This window comes from Mangifera indica, chromosome 6, assembly GCF_011075055.1.
Source record: "Mangifera indica cultivar Alphonso chromosome 6, CATAS_Mindica_2.1, whole genome shotgun sequence".
In the NCBI taxonomy this organism is placed as follows: Eukaryota; Viridiplantae; Streptophyta; class Magnoliopsida; order Sapindales; family Anacardiaceae; genus Mangifera; species Mangifera indica.
Genome location: NC_058142.1, coordinates 5,912,341 through 5,932,818, shown reverse-complemented (window position 1 = coordinate 5,932,818; position 20,478 = coordinate 5,912,341). Strand labels below are relative to the sequence as shown.

The following is a 20,478-nucleotide window of genomic DNA, read 5'->3' as shown; positions in this document are numbered from 1 at the left end:
CTGCAGGCCACATTAAAAAAAACCCATCTACAACAATGCTTGCATATATTATGCCTACATCTTTACTAATGTACATCAAATTTGTAGATGATGTATAACTATGAAGAAAAGTCTTCATAAAACCATGTTGCACACCTAAACTCTAAAGCTGCCCAAGCTAAGTGCTTCAATATTGTATAATTTATACTCATTTAAAAAAGTAAGATACATGAATCTACATAAGTGTATAATTTACTAGCCTTGAGGATTTGGTTGTTGGGTAAGGTTTGAAGCCTAACTTATGTTTCGAGTGGAAGTTTAACCTGTTTACACATTTAAAGGCAGAAAAGTAAATCACAAAGACATTAAAAGCTAACCTATAAAGAAAATTTGTTGTGATCCACTGAGCAGTCACCGCTGTGGTTGTTGTTGGTGATGGCTGTCCTGTCTTCAACATGGAAAATGGAAAACATGAATCAAAATGTGTATGTAAAAGGTGAAATTTTGCACAATAGTTTAACAACCACATTTCACTGTTAAGTTTTCAGTATTCTTAGGATGCTTGAAAGTTTGATGGACTTCAGGCTCACATAAAATTTGGTGGATTGTGTTTATGTCAAGCAAAATATGCTACTGACTTCTTGTTCAAAATAAATATGCATAATGTCAATCCTAGCTCTCTTCTATGGCTGTTGGTGTTAAGTTATCTGTCGACAATAGTGATCTATTCGATGATCCTACTTTATGCATGAGTACCATCGGACTCCTTCATTAACTTTAATCAGACTTAACATAAGGTGATTAATTACACTAACTAGATTGCACTATAGTAGTCAAATTGTGTATTGTATTATCTATCAAAACTTAATTTTTTATATCGTGTATTGTAAATTGTATCATAACGTATAGTATAATTTTTTAAAATAATAAAAAAATTATGTCATCATTTTAGAAAAATATAAAAAATACCCCTTAAAATTTTAAAATTTCCCAAATACACTCCTATCACATTATAACTTCTCTAAGAAGGTGTATTGAGTTGTATCGCTAATATATATCGTAAAATAAAATATATATCATATCATACGATATGTCTATTGTATTGATAATTTTTAATATAGTTTACGATACGTATTATTTTTTATTTATATCTTATTGTATTATAAAATACGTATTATATATTATTGGATACTGATAACTATTGCTTATTCTGTTTGTTATAAAGTGGTATGTCAGTCTTAAATCTTAATATTGTTTCATTTCATCGATACTGTCTCAATATCAGTTAAAAGAAAAGAAAAATCCGGAAAATGATGCTTAATTCTGAGAGTCTTGACCACACGCAATATTATTTATTTACTTGTACGCATAAAATCTGTAGAAGACACGATTCATGCATAATGTAACTGCTGCTATGCTTCCTGTCTCTTGCTGCACATGCTGTAAACATTATCTTAGGAGTGTCATTGCCGACCAAAGATAAACAGAAGCAAAAGAAATTTATAAATTATTTACAAAACTCAAAGCACACTCGATCAAAACCCGAACTGGCACATGGCTTGCTTTGGATAGAACCTGAAATATCTCTTTTTCAATGCTTCTTCATTGATGCTCTAATATTATTATTTATTATATCACTGATGATTTTCTGTTGATCCCTACGAGCTTCTAATGAGATCATGGGATTTAAATAATGTACTCTTCATCACCCAATCGAAATTTATTATTGTTAACCATTAAGGCTGTTGTATTTATTTAGTTTGGTCCATATATGAATCTTGGGTAGTTGGACACTAATCACCTGCTTAGAAGATCCCGGCGGACAGCATATTAGCAAAGCCATGTGCATTTTGATACAATGTCACACAAAATATTTTAGTCAATTCGTAGATGAATGGTTATTTTAATTTATGATTTGGGTTACAAATAGTGTTTTTGTTTTTTGTGGGTGAGTGATTGAATGCGAAATGTTCTTAAAGGGATTCCAGAGAGATTTCAAACAAAGTTTTTCAGAGCCTTCAAGCAAGATCAAAAGGAAAAATAAAAAAGAATATCCCTTACCAATGATTGTGGAATGGATCGGACGTTGACCTGATGGAGGGAGTGATCCAGTTTGATCAACGATCAAATTATTAACCAATAGCCAGACCAATTAAGTATTTAAAAATAATATTTAGATAATTTTGTATAATTTATCATTAAATATATAATTTGAATTATTTTAACCTTAAAATAAACTTAGTTAGATGATATACTTGCTCAAAACTGATAAAAGATATTTGACTTCAAATCTCAATAACAAGTTCAAAAAAAAAAGTTGATTTTTTTTTTTGCTAATTGGGTCAAAACTATTTTGTCCAATTCAGTCTAACTCTAAAAACACTTTTCAAGTGAGTTGGAATTGTTTCTAGTGACAGATGAGGATTCAATTGGTTAATCCGATCTGGTTTTAAAACCATGTCCTTTGCCCTTGGCTATCTTTTGGTTTTTATAATGAGTTTGGAAGATTTATCTTCTCATTTTAGTTTTTTTGTGGAAATTAGCCAGTCCTCCTGTTTTACCATACAACTCCTCATTTATAAAGCAAGAAGCTAAGGGCATCACTATAATTGTAGAGATGTAAGAGACTTGGATTTTTATTGGCATGGATAGCGTGTGTAATTTGAATAGCTAGGAGTAGCATTGTCATTCTACAGTTAATGTAATATAGATGATCAAATTAGCATGGCGACCATTTTCATTTGATGTGCCTTCAAATGGTAACTCATGCACCTCATTCAATCGGAACGTGTGACCTCAAACTAGCAATTTAACTTTCCTTTTATTTGAGACGGCGTTACTCTGCTCGAAGTTCATTTATCTGAACACGTTCACTTCTACTTTGAGGTAAGTCTAGGTGATGCGTCTTGCACTAGTTGCTTAATACCCGTAATCTCTGGCAAGGTGCTATTTATGGCACCATTACCTTTGAAATTTATGATATATAGATCCCTCCCTCCATTATAATTTTTTTTAGAACTTCTGTTAATAATTCATCCGAAATCTAGTATATGAATATTTTGGTTGTAGGAGTGCAGAAAAGCTTGAAATGACAAAAAATAGGCTTGAACGATGCAAAAACATGCTACCGGCTGCCCATGCATCCATGTGGGTTTTAATGAATTGTCTTCAACCTTCACCAGAAAAAAACACCAAATCTATAATTTAAATCATCAATAATTCCTTCCAATTTGTTTCCTTCTAACACTAAATTTCTCAATACTCATAATTTAATTTACCCAAAAAATTCCTTCCCGCTAATCATGGCAACGAAAACTACGAAAATGGATGATAATTTATCTTAAGTCATACTCGTAGAAATTTTTGGAATAAATTATAAATGTTTGATTCATAACTTATTATATGGGTAAGTTTATCTTTGAAAATTGTACCTTAGATAAGGCCTAGACTTTCCTTTGGCTTGCTTTTCCTTGAACATTCTTTTTAGAATTGTTTTTGATAGTTTTTTAAGAAAAGAGCAAATTTATCTTGTTGGTCGTAACTTAAAGGTATGTCTTATGGTATGATGTATTATTTTAGTTCGTTATTGTCTTTACATGTTATAACTTAGGTGAGTTTAGATTGTTTAAACCTTCTTGACTCTTTTCTTGTCTATACAAATTTACTTACCTAAAAATAATAATAATAATAATAACACTAGTTTTGCTTTGACAACTAAACTTATTTAAAAATCTTTTGGTATTATTGTTACATTCACTTTACGTTTCATTTTCCCATCTTATTATATAATATGTCATCGAATTATTTTAATATCACGTTGGTGTAATTTCCCATGTCACGTAGTTTAATTCCCTTGTAACTATTTCTCAATTTCTTAACATAAAAGATACCAAAACACATTCAACTACAATGACACTTTTATATAGAAATTATGGTAAAAGACAAGTGGAATGAGGTTATTTTGTGTCAAATTTGTTTGGCGTGAACATGGTAGATGGAGTTGGCACTAAATTTTGAAGTAATTTTCTAATTCTGCATGTGAAACTGAGTAAGCCAGGATAGTTCAACTGGCATTCATGTAGTTTTCTTCAAAATCAGTGGCGTTTTCTTTACTAAAACACATAAAAGAGCAGCTATGACCCCCTCTTCTGATCTCCATTCTCACATTTCTCCATCTCCTTCTCTTCTTTCATCTTCTTCTTCTATCTCAGAAGCCACAATGTACAGAATCACAATGCTGCTGGTGTTACTATCTGCCACGGTTCACGTTGCCATGTCAGACACCATGGATGGCAAGTTCTCGAAATTACACTTCCTCTCGCATTCAGTAACATTATTAAATATTTTGGTAGTTCATCAGTTTTCAGTATCCAAATTAGTTCTAGTTAAGTTATTAGTTTCATAGCATTACGATTCAGTATATATAAGCTGCTATATTGATATGTTTACAGAATAATTTAGAGAAAAATATTTAAGTTCCTGGTCAACGAACTGATTTTTGGGATTTCAGGTTTATTGCCGAATGGCAACTTCGAGAATGGACCAAAGCCATCACAAATGAAAGGCACAGTGGTGAAGGACCCAGACGCCATTCCCAACTGGAAGATTTCTGGATATGTTGAGTACATAAAATCAGGCCACAAACAAGGCGACATGTTGCTGGTTGTTCCTGATGGGGACTTCGCCGTCAGGCTTGGCAATGAGGCTTCAATCAAACAGAAGGTTAATGTCACCAAGGACATGTTTTACTCCATAACTTTCAATGCAGCTCGCACTTGCGGACAAGACGAGAAACTCAACGTCTCCGTTTACCCAAATTCTGAACCCAATGACTGGGGAATTCTGCCGATTCAAACCGTGTATAGCAGCACTGGTTGGGATTCTTATTCATGGGGTTTCTTGGCTGAAGCTTCTCAAATTGAGATTTCTATTCATAACCCTGGTGTTGAAGACGACCCCGCTTGTGGCCCTCTCATTGATTCTGTTGCTTTGAAGGTTTTGACTCCTCTCAAGCGTACCAATGGTAAGCAGAAATCAATTCCAGATAAAATTGATCATGTTTTTCATTTGTGAAATTCTTGATGATTAAATGATTTGGTTGTTTGTTGATTATATGAAGAAAACATGTTGAAGAATGGAGATTTCGAAGAAGGTCCATATATCATTCCCCAAGCATCTTGGGGAGTTTTAATTCCACCCCACATTGAAGACGATCACAGCCCTCTTCCAGGATGGATAATTGAGTCTCTTAAAGCCGTGAAATACATTGATTCTGATCATTTCTCAGTTCCTGGAGGCAAACGAGCCATTGAACTCGTCGCAGGAAAAGAGAGTGCTATTGCACAAATTGTTAGAACCACCGTAGGCAAGAACTACACCCTCTCATTCTCCATCGGCGACGCCGGCGATTTGTGTGCCGGGACATTGGGAGTTGAGGCATATGCAGGGCTGGATAGCATTAAGGTCCCTTATGAATCTTCTGGCAAAGGAGGTTCCAAGAAAGCCGAGCTCAAGTTTAAGGCAATTTCAACAAGAACAAGAGTTACGTTCCTGAGCACATATTACAGTATGCAGAGTGACAATTCAGGATCTTTATGTGGGCCGGTGATTGATGACGTTAAATTGCTGAGTGTTTGCACTGGAAGACGTGTGTGATTCGATGAGTTTCATGGCAATATCGCTTGATGACAGTGAAAGATTGCTTGCTTGGTACTTAGGTTGGAGCTTCTCATGCGGTGTGTTTTTCACTTAGCAGGAGCATAATGTAACAGAAGCATGAGAGTTGATGAGATTACAACGTCTTTATATATGTATCTTCTTAACCTTAATTCTAGTGGATCATTAAATACTCATAGGATTTATCTAAATACAAAATCAAGTTAAGGATATAAGAACACTTGTATAAGTTATGTCTCTAGATCCGAAGAGCTCTTGAAAATCTTCTGAAAATTAGGAGTATATAATAATTGGGTTTTTACTTCCGAAACTTTTTTTATGACAACTTTCAATAAAAAAAAAATTATAATATTAGAGTTTGAACAATTATGATATTAAAACAATCAATAAGATGATTGACTAATCAATGAAATAATTTATACGGATATAAATGAAAAATAATATATATTTTAATATATATCGAATTAATACAATATGATAAACGTATTTTATAATATAATATATATATTTTAAAATGATAATTTGTCAATTATAATTTTTTAATTGTTATTTTATAAATATTTTATTATTTTAATTTTTATAAAATATATTTTATTACATTATAAGATATATAATATATGATATAAAAAATTAAATTTTCAATAAAATATAATTGAATGCTTATTTTAACTAAAAGGTGGAGATAGTTGAATTTAGGCCAAAAGGCTTATTCCAACCTAAGGTTTAGGCTAAAATTGTTAAATGATAATTTTATTAATAGTTATAAATTTGAGTTTTAAAAAATTAATAGGTGTAAAAAATTTATACTAAACTTGGGTGGAAATAAATTTTTTGGCCTTGAATAATATGAAGGCCCCTAAAACCCTCAACGTATAGCTCTTTTAAAGGTACAACGTGGCGCCATTTTAACAGCAGCAGACTGCCCAACTAAGATATACCATATGCGCACAGTGCACACCACACCAGCACTCTCTTCCTAGACTTCCTTCGTCTATCCGCCACGCCACGTCGCCTCACCACGTTCCTTATCCTGTGCCAATGGTATACTTCAGCCTTCGCCTTCGCATTTGCGCATTTTAACGCGCCACACGGGTTTTCTCTCTCATGAGATTTTCACACTCTCTGTCTAAAACTCCTTTTTTGGCTCCAATTATGGCGTCCGGGTTGGAATCTGGTTCGGCTTCGCTGATGTGGTTTAGAAAGGGGCTCCGGATCCACGACAACCCGGCGTTAGAGTACGCTTCGAGGGGATCAAAGTGTGTTTATCCTGTGTTCGTTATTGATCCCCATTACATGGAGCCTGATCCTACGGCATTCTCTCCCGGGTCGACCCTGGCCGGTCTCAACCGAATCCGGTTCTTGCTTGAGAGTCTGGTCGATCTTGACTTGTCTTCGAAGAGGCTCGGGTCAAAATTGCTGATTTTGAAGGGCGAGCCGAGTGAAGTTGTGATTCGGTGCTTAAAGGAGGTTCAATTTCTCTTTTTAAAGTCTCATTTTTTAACCGTTATAACTGTATTTTAAATGTGGACTGTTCTATTATTTACTTTTTTTGGAAGAACCTTATTTGAAGTCCGCTTAAAGGGTTTTTTTTTTTTTTTTTAATAGTTGAAAAAACATATAAATATTAACTTATTAAATTGCTTCTCTTTGAGAAAGATGAAAAAGAAGATTATCTGGAGTAATGTTTTTCAAGCATTTGTTTACTTAATCAGTAATTTTGCTCCTAATCTATTTTAGCTAAAATATTTTAAGAGTAAACTCTTAGGCTCTTCAACTCTCATATTCTTATGTGAGTTGATTGGTTATACATAGAAGTAGTCAATTGGATAATTTTAACTTACCTTCGCGAGAACTTGTTGCTATGAACTCATTGCCTCTGTTTGAGTCACCATATAAGCTTTCATTGGCTCACCATGGGATTTTGATGAATGTGATCGTGAATCCATCAAAAATAGCTATTGCCCGAGTAGCTAAATATAGTAGAATATCTTGATGGTTAATATTGCTCTTTTCTTGTTTCCCCTTTAAGGTGAAAACTTATTGTTGAAATGCTTAAGCCGTAGTTACCACCACACTTGCATGAATTCTTCTCTACAATTTTTCTCCTCGTATTTTGCTCTTGCAGTGGGATATCAAGAAGCTTTGCTTTGAGTATGACACAGACCCGTATTATCTGGCTTTAGATAAGAAAGTTAAGGTACGGATTTTTATTTCCTAACTCATGAAACGTCTAAGTAGCTTTTTGTTGTTTAAGAAATATCTAGAATATCTGGTTGTATGATGTGATTATGTTTTGGATAATAGTTAATAGGAATATTGCCTTTGTCAAACAGGATTATGCGTCTACAGCTGGAATTGAGGTATTTTCTCCAGTGAGTCATACACTCTTTAATCCTGTAGATATCATACAGAAGGTATGTAACAACTCCTAGTTAGTCGTGATAGAGCTTTCAAGTGTCTAATTAAGATTATAGCTAGATTACGAAGTGGAACAGTGTTGTTTACATGATTATGAAGGAGATTATTTTACTCTTGTCTGGGTTTAGTATTTCTTCTACTAACTCATGGCTATGTTTTTCTCTAAGAATGGGGGAAGGCCACCACTGAGTTATCAATCATTTTTGAAGCTTGCCGGGCAACCCTCTTGGGCATCATCCCCCTTGTCAATCTCTATTTCGTCACTTCCTCCTGTTGGAGATGTTGGAAGTTGTGAGATTACAGGAGTTCCAACAGTTGAAGAACTTGGCTACAGAGACTATGAAAAGGTATGAAGTTACAAAAACTTTCTAAAGTTATTACTTTTTTTCTGACTAAACTTTCTAAAGGTATGTGTGTAGGATGAGTTGACTCCTTTTAGAGGTGGTGAATCAGAGGCCTTGAAGAGATTGAGAGAATCTATCAGTAACAAGGTATGAAGCTAAGGTTCCGTACATGTAAAGTTTTGGTTGGTAAATCAGGGAAATCAAGTATGAGGGAAATTTGGAAATAGTATTGCTAGTACGGTGAGGTGGAAATGATCTGCAGAGTCTCTTCAAATTGTTTAGCATAAGCTCATTTCATTCCACAAGTATGCGAGCAATGCTTTAAAGCTTGTGTGCCTGACTCAGGGGAATTGCTTCAGAGTGAAAAATTGCCATGTCTTTTAATGGTTGAAAAACAATATGGTTCTCACTAGATGCTGCAAAGGCAGTACAAGTTCCTATGAAGAAAATACTAATTTTTTTTTTTTTGGTTTTCTCATGACATAAATATGGTACATGAAAATCCCAATAAATTTGTTATATTAGCATTTTAAGTTCATAGTGTTTAATTCTCATTTTCCTGAGTAGCTACGGTTGCTGGCATTGATGCAACTCTTTTCTTTGTTTGTACACTAGGAGTGGGTGGCAAACTTTGAGAAACCTAAAGGCGACCCATCCGCATATGTGAACCCAGCAACAACTGTTCTATCACCTTACTTGAAGGTGAGTTTACTTGGGTTTTCTATATTTTGTACATTTTTAGGATTTTGTTACTGCAGACCTACACAAATGTAGACTAATCTCACCACTGCATTTATATTTGTTTTTTAATATATTTCTCCATTTCTTTTCTCTTTGCAGTTTGGCTGTCTGTCTTCCAGATATTTCTACCAATGCCTTTCTGATGTTTATAAGACTGTCAAAAAGCACACATCACCACCAGTATCCCTACTTGGACAGGTCAGTCTACCATCTGTCATTTAGTAAGGCTGGTTCTAGTCTTCTAGATGCAGTATACTAAAATCTGTTTCAACACTGCAGTTGCTATGGCGAGATTTCTTCTACACTGTAGCGTTTGGCACCCCAAATTTTGACCAGATGAAGGGTAATAGAATTTGCAAGCAGGCAAGTGCAACTAATGGCTTTTATCTGTTTATTTTCTTTGTTGCAGATTTGTAGTAAATCATTTTGCTCTCTGAAAAATGCAGTTAAAATTTACTGTGAAAGTTGAAGGAAAAGAAAGGATAGTGGAATGATGTGAACGATGATTATATGTATCTAGGCTGTATTTGTTTAGTTTAGGTTCATTTTTCTTTTTGTGAAAATATATATATTGTTTGAGCCCAGTTTATGTTGTAACTAGAATTATGTTATGAGGAGTTTAACATTTTTCTGCATATCTATGTGAAGAATCTGTGAATATTATTTCTCTCTGGAAAAATATCCCTTTCAATCAGAATCAGTGGCCACTATACATCATTGAAAGCTACAGGTGTAATTGATCACTGTTGTCAGAGCCATATCATCTCAAATTATTTTAGTTGCGCTGTTCTATTTAACAAGTCAAAATCTATGGAAGTAGTTTCTGAAACTATAACTGATTTGTTTTTCGAATCGCAACTTCTTGTGACTTTTTTTCCTTTATGAATATTAGATTCCACTGACATGGTTACTGGTATTAGGAAAATCAATGTGATTCAGCATGATCTTCTGAATTGAATATTCAATGGATTTCATATATGTTCTTGATTTATGATGAAAGACTATCTGGTGATGTAGATTCCTTGGAATACTGATGATGAACTGCTGGTTGCTTGGAGGGAAGCTAGGACAGGGTACCCTTGGATTGATGCTATTATGGTCCAGGTGAGATTTGTGTTGTGCTTTGTATTATTACTAAATACTGCTGCTACCTACGTGTGCCCTTCCTTACCTAGGGAGAATATTTGAAGTCTGTATATCTGTGCTGTTTTAGCTTCACAAGTGGGGTTGGATGCACCATCTTGCTCGGCATTGTGTAGCATGTTTCCTAACTCGTGGAGATCTGGTATGACTTCAATGTTTTGGATTCTTTTATCTCCCCTTTTTTTTCTTTCTTTGGTCTTGACATGAATTTTCCCTTCTGCTAGTTTGTTCATTGGGAAAAAGGACGTGATGTCTTTGAAAGACTTCTCATTGATTCAGACTGGGCAATCAATAATGGAAATTGGATGTGGCTATCATGTTCATCATTCTTTTACCAGGTACAAATCATCTACATTTCTCTTAGCCATATTGACTGCTAGTGGAGAGACCTGTGCACTTAGATTTTCCCTTAACAAATTACTTTTTTTTTCTAGTGCAATTGTTAATGTTTCAATTGTTTTGTGCTGACCAGTATAATCGTATCTATTCTCCTGTATCATTTGCAAAGAAATTTGACCCCAACGGTAATTATGTTAGGCATTTTCTGCCTGTTTTGAAAGGTATGTTTAAGTCCCCCTTGTCATGTACTTTGTCTAGGTCTTTGCTACTATTAATGTATATTTAATGATCAGATATGCCAAAGCAATATATTTATGAGCCGTGGACAGCTCCACTAAGTGTTCAATCTAAAGCAAAGTGCATAATTGGAAGAGATTACCCAAAACCAGGTCAGTTGTCTCATTGTGGTCTCCACCTGTCTTTTCTCTTTCTATCTGTTGGAGTAAACATGGCTCAAAAATTAATCAGCACTGTTAAAGCTTTTCGATGGGGTCTTTTACTCACACTGTAAATGCTGTGAGACCAGCCAGGACTCATTATTATGTGTTGCATTATGTGTCAAAGTACTATTTGAGAGACCGAAATTTTGTTCTTGTGACGGACTCAGCTTGCTTGTTCTAGGGAAGCTATAGGGATATCAGCTGTGACTATAAGTCAATTATATAACGTTTCATCTGACTGATTACAGGATTGGGCTGTGCATAGAGTGTGTATTAACTGCCCCTTTGCTCCTCTGTGTTTTGTTTCAGTGGTTTCACATGATTCTGCAAGCAAAGAATGCAAGAGGAAGTTGGGCGAAGCATACGCTTTGAACCAAAAACTGAATGGCCAAGTGAGTGAAGAGGATTTAAAAAATTTAAGAAGAAAACTGGAGGAAGATAAAGAGCAGGAGTCCAGAAGGCAGAGACAAAAGCTGACTGGTTGACTCAAATAACATCACTAACAAATGAGGTCCGCCATTACAAGAGAATAGTTTTCCAATCTCTCATAGTCTGTAATTGTGAGCACTCAATAAATGTGACACGCACCTGCGCAGGTTGGCACAGGTGTGGCCATGCTACGTGTGACCCTGCGACAGTAATCATGGCTTAAACTCTTCTGACTCCAATACACCAAGGGCATACCAAATTAGGTGTAATCTCTTAACCACAATCCTTCCAAGTCTGTTTCTCTTCATCAATTTAGCTAACCAAACTGATATCTAAAGTGTTGTTGTTCCGGGAACAAAGTTGCTTTTTTTTTTTTTTTGGGTCATCTCTAAGAATTGAATCAAATGGGAACAAAGGTTTGGCAAAATTTGGTTAATCCTTTCATGCCATTGATGTTAGAAAATGATTTTGTACTGTATATATGAAGCAAAGTCTATCAGTAAGGTTAGGAGTTTGGAAACCATAAAGTCAAGAGACAATTACAAAGCCAGATTTGTTTTTCAAATGGAAAGAAAAAGTAATAAGAGGCTTAAAGAAAATAAAGAAAGCAGCAAGTCTCGAAGGCTCCCTTTATTAACTCAGTGTTTTACCTCCTATAAGTGTAAAACTCTTTCCTCCAGTCAATGCCGGTCATTCCATCATAGAAATGCAAAGTTATCGCCTCGCCGCGAGTGCTGTACGCATACCTATTGGCCGGAAGACTTATCCCCGCCTAAGGTATAGTCTATTTCCAAAATGATCTCCATTAACCTTTGAAAATTCAAAAATTTATTGGCCATCCAACTTTTGATAAAATTTGCTTTTAACTATGAAGATATACATTCTATTTAGCTAATAATATTAAAAAATTATTTCCCCCTAAAATTTCATTCTTTCCCTTTCATTCTTCGATGATTGGTCTCGGTCTGATTTTTCATCTGTTGGTACTTCCTCCTACCTCTTTGATGAAAACACGACCACGAATGTGACGAATCAAAGCAACTTCATCTAAGATCTGTCATACTTTGACCACTTTGATTCGTCTCTCGAACATCTTCCTGTTGCTTGAAGAAGCAGAGAAAGATGAATCCTTTTCGTTTCTTCATCAAACGAAGACAATTTGTTTTATTCGTTTCTTTAGTAGTTGATAGTGTCTCTCGAATGAGAGAAAAAGATGGGTGAGAAAGATTGGCTATAGGTTGGAACGGAGAAGGTGACTAAAGAAGGAGAAAAAAACCCTAGAGGGGAAAAAGTAATTTTTCAAGCTTTAGGTGGGAAAATTTATTAAATTTTTAAACTAAAAGAGAAAATCAGATAAAATTTTAGTTTTTAAAAATATTTGGTTAAATGATGTTTTTACTCTTATAATTAACAATAAATTTTAATAGAAATTAGATGACAGTATTTGAGTTTTCAAAAGTTAACGAAGATCACTTTGGGAATGAACGAAGCCTTGGGTGAGAATAATTTGGCCCATCCCTATGATTTATTCAAGTGTTCTTCAAGCTTGATTGTTTAATTTGATAATGTTTACTGTACAAGAATATAAAAAAATACAAAATATAAATATAAAACATACATTTTTTACATGATTGGATCAAAATGAGTAATAGTTGGATCTCTTTTTTGGGACTATGCTGACCACATTGAGTGGTGTGACTCAAGTTATCTTTGATTTGTCCTATCACCACTCAAAAGGATACATAAAACTGTTCTGATACTACCTGTAAGATCTCTAGTCCAATAACCCAACTCATTATTAAAATATTAGTTACTTTGAATACACAATCTATCATGGGTCTTAATAGCGTAAAAAGTTTATAGATTATTTAATTAATCAAATTTTCTCATCCTCAAACGATGTGGGATATACAAACAAATCTAACATCTTTCTTATGTTTTACCGATATAAGATTTACTTAAATATATCATATAAATCTCTTTTTATGAAAGTCAATATTTTCACTAAAATTTATCTTATCATCATTTAAAAAGACATGTATAATAACTTAAATATCATTTATAATATCTCTGATTGAATAACTTTTTATTATTAAAATATTATCTATTTTAAATAGATAATTTATTATAATTTTACTTATGAAATACCCTAATCTCGTTTTAACTCAATAAGAACATCAACATAATAAAGTTAGACATTCTAGACCATGCTCGGAGGATGAAAACATTTTCAACATTGATATTACCTTACGAGTGCGTAATTTATGTTACGTAAAGTCAAAACACAAATATTTTGTCATAAAAAAATATAGTAGCCCGCCCAGGTTTTGTTTTGCTTATGTGGCGTCTATGTATTGGAAAGTACCCACATATTAATGTACTTGGGTGTACAAAGTCAAAACCACAGACGCTTAGGTCGCACGTGTCCCCACTCTCAACTGCGTTATTGAGAGGTATCTTCATCGCAGCCACCCTTAAATTTTCACCGCCGTGTCAGGTTAATTCATCTCCAATACATTTCTGAGAATTTAAGAAGAAAGGTGTAGAGAGAGTGACGGCGTCGTTCTCATCTCTCTAAAACGCAGAGGTGACCTGAGATCAACACTAACAGAAAGAACAATTACACAAACCTTTACTTCGAACGACGACGATGTGGAGAAGAATTTGCTCTTCACACCTCAAAACCCTAGCACTTGTTGAAGTTCAATCTTTATGTGGATCTGCTTCTGTCGCTCCTTCAATCGCTCACTCCGCAAATCGATCCCTCTCTTCTCCCCGGTTCTTCGCCGCTCGCCTCTTCTCCTCTCAACCAGGTACTGGAAACCCTAAGATCTTCACTTTTATGTATTCATTACTGTATTTGTTGCTGCATTTATGCGGATATGTATTTGAGTATGCTTGTATTGTTTTGAATTTTGTCTCTTAGTTTGTTTGGGATATTTGGAGTTTTGTGGTTATGTGGTGGATAATGTTGCGTGAAATTCGAGGAGTTTGCTTGGTAAATTTATGGACTCATTTATTCGTGTAAATATTGTTTGAGCGAATTCTATGCAGATTTCAAGTGGATGGTTTGTTCGTTGATGATTTGCTAAAATGAGGAAGAGTAGTATGAGATTTTTGGAGTTTTGTGGCTATCTGGTGGATAATGTTGTTTGAAATTGGGGAAGATTGTTTAGTAAATCTGTGGTTCATTTATTCGTGTAAATTTTGTTGTAGCGAATTCTATGCAGATTTCAAGTGGATGGTTTGTTTGTGGATGATTTTCTATTAATGTTGAAGAATAAGATTAATTGAATGTGAGTGTGTTTGTCCTGGGAATAACATGCTCTGTTGATTGGAGAAGAAAAAGGTTGAAATGTTGAAGATGTCTGCTTGTGTTTGTCTTTATGATGCTTGATGAGCTCCTACGAGTGTGTTTATGTGTTGGGAAAAAAAAATTTGAATGTTGTGTAAATGCCTTTGTTTGGCTTGTGATAGAGACATCTGTGAAGAAGAAGGTTGAGGATGTTATGCCTATTGCTACCGGACATGAGCGGGAGGAGCTTGAGGCTGAACTTGAGGTAATTTTTTATTTAAATTCTGTTTTTAATCAGAAGATGTTATTTGCAATGCTGTTTGGTTTTGTGGGAAATGTTATATTTTTTTGTGTAAGCTGATTGGTGTTGATATACTTATTTGAGCTGGGGCTTCTTTTTTGTGATTCAAACCAATGCACTTTTCTGACTAAAATAATTTAAAAATAAATCTGTCCGGTGCTTTTAATTCCTAATCATGGTCCTCATTTTTTCCTTTTCATGTCTTGTAAGCATTTTGGTTTTTGTATTGGTAGTTGATTGATGATCTGATTTTGGGTTCTCCATTTTCTGCAGGGAAGGGATGTTCTTGAGATAAACCACCCTGTTGGACCATTTGGCACAAAGGTAAATGTCCTTTGCATTTTTATTACATTGTTCATAATTTTGTCGTCTTACGGATAGTGATTAACTAGTGCGGTCATTCATATTTCTTACCAGAGATTCTCATTCATGATATTTGTTTATGTCTCATCTACATAGTAATGCTTGATATTATTTATTAAATAGGATGTTCTTGCTAGAAGTGTTGAGATTATTTTGAATTGCTTGCTTGATTTTCTAGTTTTTCATTCAGTGGAAAGTGTTCATTGTGTTTCTATTGTCATTTTGTAATTTGTTTGGGTATGAGGGTAAAAAATGTCTAAAATGCAATTCTTGTGCTAACTCTTTATTGTTTTTGAGTTGTGGTTCGATTGCACTAAAATGATTAATATGTTTCTTTGAGAGAGAAAATCTTTCAGATTCTGAATGTCTTGCACATTCATAAGAAAACCGTTTTGAATGAATTAAATATATATTATGTTGTGCAGGGATATATTCTATTATTTTTTCCTCTTGATTTTGGTGCAGTCTGTGTACTTTCAATCTACTCTCTGTCTCTCTTTTGTAAGAAGAGATACTAGATTGCACTACCCATTTCCCCTTGAATGGTTTGAAAACTTAAGATCTTGAACAAATGAACCGTGATCCTCTAACATCATTTAATTAGAAAATTGGTGTTAAAATTTGTAAGTTTGATGTAATCACTTGAGCAGGTAGATACGAATAGTCATTTCTAGTGTTTTCCTTGTTTTCTGGACAATAGACAAGAATTATAAAATAATTCATACAGGTGTGCTAGACCTAGATGGTGACTGGTCTTCTGTTTTGTTTATTTTTGTCAGAGTGCTTTGGGATAGGTCTTGTTTAGATGGATAAACTGTCCTGGCTGGTGATAATTTCTGTCATCAGGAGCACCATTTTGGATGACGATTGTTATATGCAATTTCTTTTGATTCTCTTTTGAATTGAATGGATGACCTAACAAGCCTTAACAGTTTTATACACTTTAATGTTTATATTGGGTCATAATGAGCTATTTCTTTATTATGTTTTAAATATATCCATATTAGTCTGGTGTGGTATATTTGCATTTGTTAATTGATGCAAAGTGGTTGGATTTGTTTTACACTTACACTTCAACAGTTTGGCATATGTATAGTTGTCTCATTTGACTTGCTTGTAGGAAGCACCTGCTGTTGTCAAATCTTACTATGACAAGAGAATAGTTGGCTGCCCTGGAGGCGAAGGCGGTGGGTTTTTCTAAATATAAAAAATTATCTTTTCTTTTCTTACAGCTTTGTATGGATGCCTTTAATTTGATTTGGGAAAAGGTTTAGCAAAATGACATTATTTAATAATGTTCATTTATAGTGATTTTTTCATTTTTCATTCATATTTGCAGAGGATGAGCATGATGTTGTCTGGTTTTGGCTGGAGAAAGGCAAGCCACATGAATGTCCAGTGTGCTCACAGTACTTTGTGGTAAGTGCAGGGTCAAACTTTAATCACAGACTGTTAAACCAGAAAAGCCTCTATGTGAAACTATATTGGAAGTTAGGAATTGAAGTCCTTTGGCGGATTATGTTTTCAGCCAAGCCATGGGCCCAAATTATGTGATTTACCTACAATTAATGCATCATACTTTTATCTTCCCTGTGCTCATTCTAAAATGGCATAATCAATCAATTTAAATTTGCTTGTATTACTCAGGTTTCCTTGCATGAAATACACTTCTGATCCAAAACAATCACAAGGATTCTTAGGTTTAATAGAATTTGACTACACAGAAACCAGGAAAAAAATATGGCATCTTAAGTCATTGGTGGATGTTTTTGCAAATTAAATTCTGAGGACAACAACCATGACATAAGAGATCATTTAAATATACTACATACCCCACTGAGATTATTTCTGATAATTAAGTTTTGATCTGTTGTCCGTGAATGAGACTGAGTATGGGTACTTGATTTCCATGAGTTGTAATTTCATGGGTGGAGATCCATCTTTCATTAGTTTTTTTTATTAAATGGAAATGGATGAATGAATGAAGTGGCTTTCATAACTTTGTCTTCTTAAAATTATCCATTTTCTTCTCAAGATCTCTCATATTTTCCCAATTTATTTTCTATTGACAGCTGGAAGTGGTAGGCCCTGGAGGACCACCAGATGGACATGGCGATGATGATCATCATCATTGATTGCATCTGTTAATTTTCCTATTGGAATAAAATTTGAGTCTGATGAGGCAATTTCCAGTATACAATGCAGCTTCAAAGTTGAAAAAGATTTTGTATTGTTTGTTTTGGATTGGTCCTTAGTTCTTGTGGCTGTTGCTTTCCCAAAGTTTGGGATGGCATCTTTTGTGGTTATTCAGACATGGGTCAGTCATCTTTTGGAACTACAGATCTTATTAGCTTTCCGTAAAATGCATTGCCAAATAATTGATGGCTACATTTCAATTCTTTCCCTAAACATGTTAATACTAGTTTTAAAGGAATCTCTTTCTTTTGTGTGTGTTTTATCGGGTTGGATTCCTGTATTCTGATTCTACAGAGTTGCACCAAGTGTTCGATTTTGATTCAGCATAAAGATGTCATTATCATGATTTGCCAGCAAAAGATCTCCATGAGAATTCAGGATGATTATGACAAAAAACATTCAGTTGGTTTTGGATGATCTTGGGATTATATTATTTGATGCTCATTCAATCTTGCTTCAGCCTGAGATTGATTTTGGCCAATCTCAATTGATTTGATTTTAGCATACGAGAACTACGCAGAACTCTTCAACTGGTGATTGTATGTGAAAAGAATTTCTCAAAGAGCATTATTAGCCGTCAGAATATTTGTAAAGCTCTGCAAGGGCTGCTGAACTTTTCCCATTAGAAATTGGCATCTTTCCCAACACTGCAGCGCCTCCATAACATCTTTCCCAAAATAATTAATTTTGAGGGTTAGTTGTATTCAGAATTTGATTTAAAGACAAATAAATCCAACCCAATTAGTAAATCGGAAAGGAATATAACAGGGAGTGATGAGGTGATGCAGCATTAAGAGCACCTTTTAACAAATATTATTTGTTTTTGCTTCAAAAAAGACGATAAACGTGTGACACCTCAAGCAGAACTATCAACTTTCCTAGTTGAAAACGTGGTCGGAATCAAAAGAGAATTGATTCAAAAATTATCCCATCAACATCGTACCAATAATGAATGAGAAAGGAACAAAGCAACGCAACCCAACTCGATTTCTTTTCTATTGAAAAAAATTGAATGACAGACAGAAATACGTGGCCATTTATCTCATCGATTGCCCATCATTATTCCTTCTACACCAAAACAGCCTTTTTCTTGTAATTTCATTGAAGGGTGTTCTAATCCATTAAATAATCAACTAAAATCAGAATTTTTTTCCGCAAATTATAAGTCAATTTTCTGAATTTTAGCATTTAAATTGATTTATATATATATATATATATATATATATATATATATATATATATATAGTTAAAAGAAAGAAGAATACAAATTTATTGTGATTCCATTGGGATCAATAGAGATGAAATAAGACAGATTGCAAGAAACAATCGTAATTAAATATATTTCTATTTTTCCTCATCGCTTCTTTCTTTTTCGTCTCATATTTGGACAGAATCCCACCTTTTACTTATCATGTTTATCACGAGTAGGATGAGCAATTCACAACAAAACCTAGAAGCAAGATCAAAATTCTAAATGGACCAAAATTTTCCTCAGTTTTCTTGTTCATTTGATAGAGATTTTTATATCTTTTAAGACAATCTTTTCGCTACATCTACAATATATAAGGAATTGTGTTACACATTGCTGAGAGATTTTTATATATTTTAAAAAACTTACGGAAAGTTGTATAATATTTTTTTTCTATTCTGTAATTCTTGAGAAGTGCTGCTATATGAATTGATGTGATATCATACTATATAATGTCACATCAATTAATTAATATATAAAACTATCTAATCTAACATATTCCCACAAACCTAGCTAATCATTACTTGTTGAGTTTTCAATAATAAGGTATGAGGAACCCTAGCTATTTAGATCTTGTTGAAGCTAGTTCAATTTGGTTCATAAATGTCTTATCAAAACCAACCACACAATCAATCATTTTGGCTAGACAAAATATATAATGTATACACTTTATTCACGATGTTTATAAGCTATTGTTCTTGATGTCTCTTGAGGCGTTAACCCTAATATATAGAATTCTATTTAGAGCAAATACTCTTTTGCAATTGCGGGAGCCAGCTTTGCATGCATGGCTGAGTAGCACTGCTTTAAATTCTGCTATTTTAATAATCTCAAAAGTTATAAATTGTTTGCAGTAAGTAATCATAAAAAAATTCCTTAGGGTATAGTTTAATCTCTTAAAAAATTATTCAAACATGGGTGGATGTAAATTTGATGTTTAAGATGTAACCCCAAACCCGTAGTTGGGACACTTTTTTTCAGTATAGATACCATAAAATATCACGAGTATAAAGAAGAATACGAGAAATGTTATGTACGTACATTTTTTAGTATATAATTTGACATACAAATGATGTGTTATTATGTGATTAGATGTTATTTTATTTTTAATTCAATATAAATAAATCATATATTGACATATTATCTATATATTTAATTATGTACTTAAAAATGTCTACACATAGTTTTATTAGAAGTATATTCATAATACAATAAAAGTATGAGTATAAATTTTTAAGTACACAATCAGGTATACAGATGGTGTATCATCATATGATTAAATAATTTTGAATTAAGTATAAAATAAACATTCAATTATATGATAACATATCATTTATGTATCTAGTTATATATTTAAAATTGTGTACACATAATATAATTCTGTTATTTAGTGTCAAAGGGGGTATATGTCCAAAATAATAATTCCAAGATATTTTTATGTGAAAAACCTAATATAAACTTACAATAAGACTATGCATATCTACTTTAAATACATAAATGAATATATATTTGATGTATGACATCTGATTGAATGATTTTGAATTAAAGATAAAATAATACCCAAT

General features: G+C 33.7%; 3 protein-coding genes across 5 annotated transcripts; all 3 read left to right on the top strand.

The window, feature by feature from the left end:
• Positions 1-4,494: 4,494 nt before the first annotated feature.
• Positions 4,495-5,750, top strand: LOC123219825. The gene is made up of 2 exons (XM_044641820.1): positions 4,495-5,002; positions 5,099-5,750. The coding sequence occupies exons 1-2, from the start codon at positions 4,537-4,539 to the stop codon at positions 5,632-5,634; spliced, it is 1,002 nt and encodes a 333-aa protein (XP_044497755.1). The 5' UTR covers positions 4,495-4,536; the 3' UTR covers positions 5,635-5,750.
• Positions 5,751-6,594: 844 nt separating this feature from the next.
• LOC123218052 ((6-4)DNA photolyase) lies at positions 6,595-11,987 on the top strand. 3 transcript variants are annotated; one of them, XM_044639253.1, is made up of 15 exons: positions 6,596-7,122; positions 7,781-7,852; positions 7,989-8,069; positions 8,241-8,420; positions 8,493-8,564; positions 9,033-9,119; positions 9,258-9,356; positions 9,438-9,521; positions 10,176-10,262; positions 10,372-10,443; positions 10,526-10,639; positions 10,774-10,861; positions 10,934-11,029; positions 11,390-11,591; positions 11,677-11,987. In XM_044639253.1, exons 1-14 carry the CDS (start codon positions 6,760-6,762, stop codon positions 11,563-11,565), a joined length of 1,671 nt encoding a protein of 556 aa, XP_044495188.1. In that variant the 5' UTR covers positions 6,596-6,759; the 3' UTR covers positions 11,566-11,591; positions 11,677-11,987. The 3 variants fall into 3 exon arrangements, with proteins under 3 accessions (XP_044495189.1, XP_044495188.1, XP_044495187.1); XM_044639252.1 differs by having other exon boundaries at positions 11,390-11,987; XM_044639254.1 differs by lacking the exons at positions 10,774-10,861; positions 10,934-11,029 and having other exon boundaries at positions 6,595-7,122; positions 11,390-11,987.
• A 1,922-nt stretch (positions 11,988-13,909) lies between these two features.
• On the top strand, positions 13,910-17,902 carry LOC123219529 (putative cytochrome c oxidase subunit 5b-like). Its single transcript, XM_044641523.1, has 6 exons — positions 13,910-14,322; positions 14,987-15,069; positions 15,379-15,429; positions 16,589-16,655; positions 16,808-16,887; positions 17,541-17,902. The coding sequence occupies exons 1-6, from the start codon at positions 14,160-14,162 to the stop codon at positions 17,601-17,603; spliced, it is 507 nt and encodes a 168-aa protein (XP_044497458.1). The 5' UTR covers positions 13,910-14,159; the 3' UTR covers positions 17,604-17,902.
• Positions 17,903-20,478: the final 2,576 nt, after the last annotated feature.

What these genes read in the sequence shown, in the direction of transcription:
- LOC123219825 (XM_044641820.1), top strand. Translation starts at nt 4,537, where the DNA reads ATGAAAGGCACAGTGGTGAAGGACCCAGACGCCATTCCCAACTGGAAG. An exon ending in TCCTCTCAAGCGTACCAATG is followed by an intron (nt 5,003 to 5,098) that starts GTAAGCAGAAAT and finishes GATTATATGAAG; the next exon opens with AAAACATGTTGAAGAATGGA.
- LOC123218052 (XM_044639253.1), top strand. Translation starts at nt 6,760, where the DNA reads ATGAGATTTTCACACTCTCTGTCTAAAACTCCTTTTTTGGCTCCAATT. An exon ending in TGATTCGGTGCTTAAAGGAG is followed by an intron (nt 7,123 to 7,780) that starts GTTCAATTTCTC and finishes TTGCTCTTGCAG; the next exon opens with TGGGATATCAAGAAGCTTTG. An exon ending in AAGAGATTACCCAAAACCAG is followed by an intron (nt 11,030 to 11,389) that starts GTCAGTTGTCTC and finishes GTTTTGTTTCAG; the next exon opens with TGGTTTCACATGATTCTGCA.
- LOC123219529 (XM_044641523.1), top strand. Translation starts at nt 14,160, where the DNA reads ATGTGGAGAAGAATTTGCTCTTCACACCTCAAAACCCTAGCACTTGTT. An exon ending in CCTCTTCTCCTCTCAACCAG is followed by an intron (nt 14,323 to 14,986) that starts GTACTGGAAACC and finishes GGCTTGTGATAG; the next exon opens with AGACATCTGTGAAGAAGAAG. An exon ending in TTGGACCATTTGGCACAAAG is followed by an intron (nt 15,430 to 16,588) that starts GTAAATGTCCTT and finishes ACTTGCTTGTAG; the next exon opens with GAAGCACCTGCTGTTGTCAA.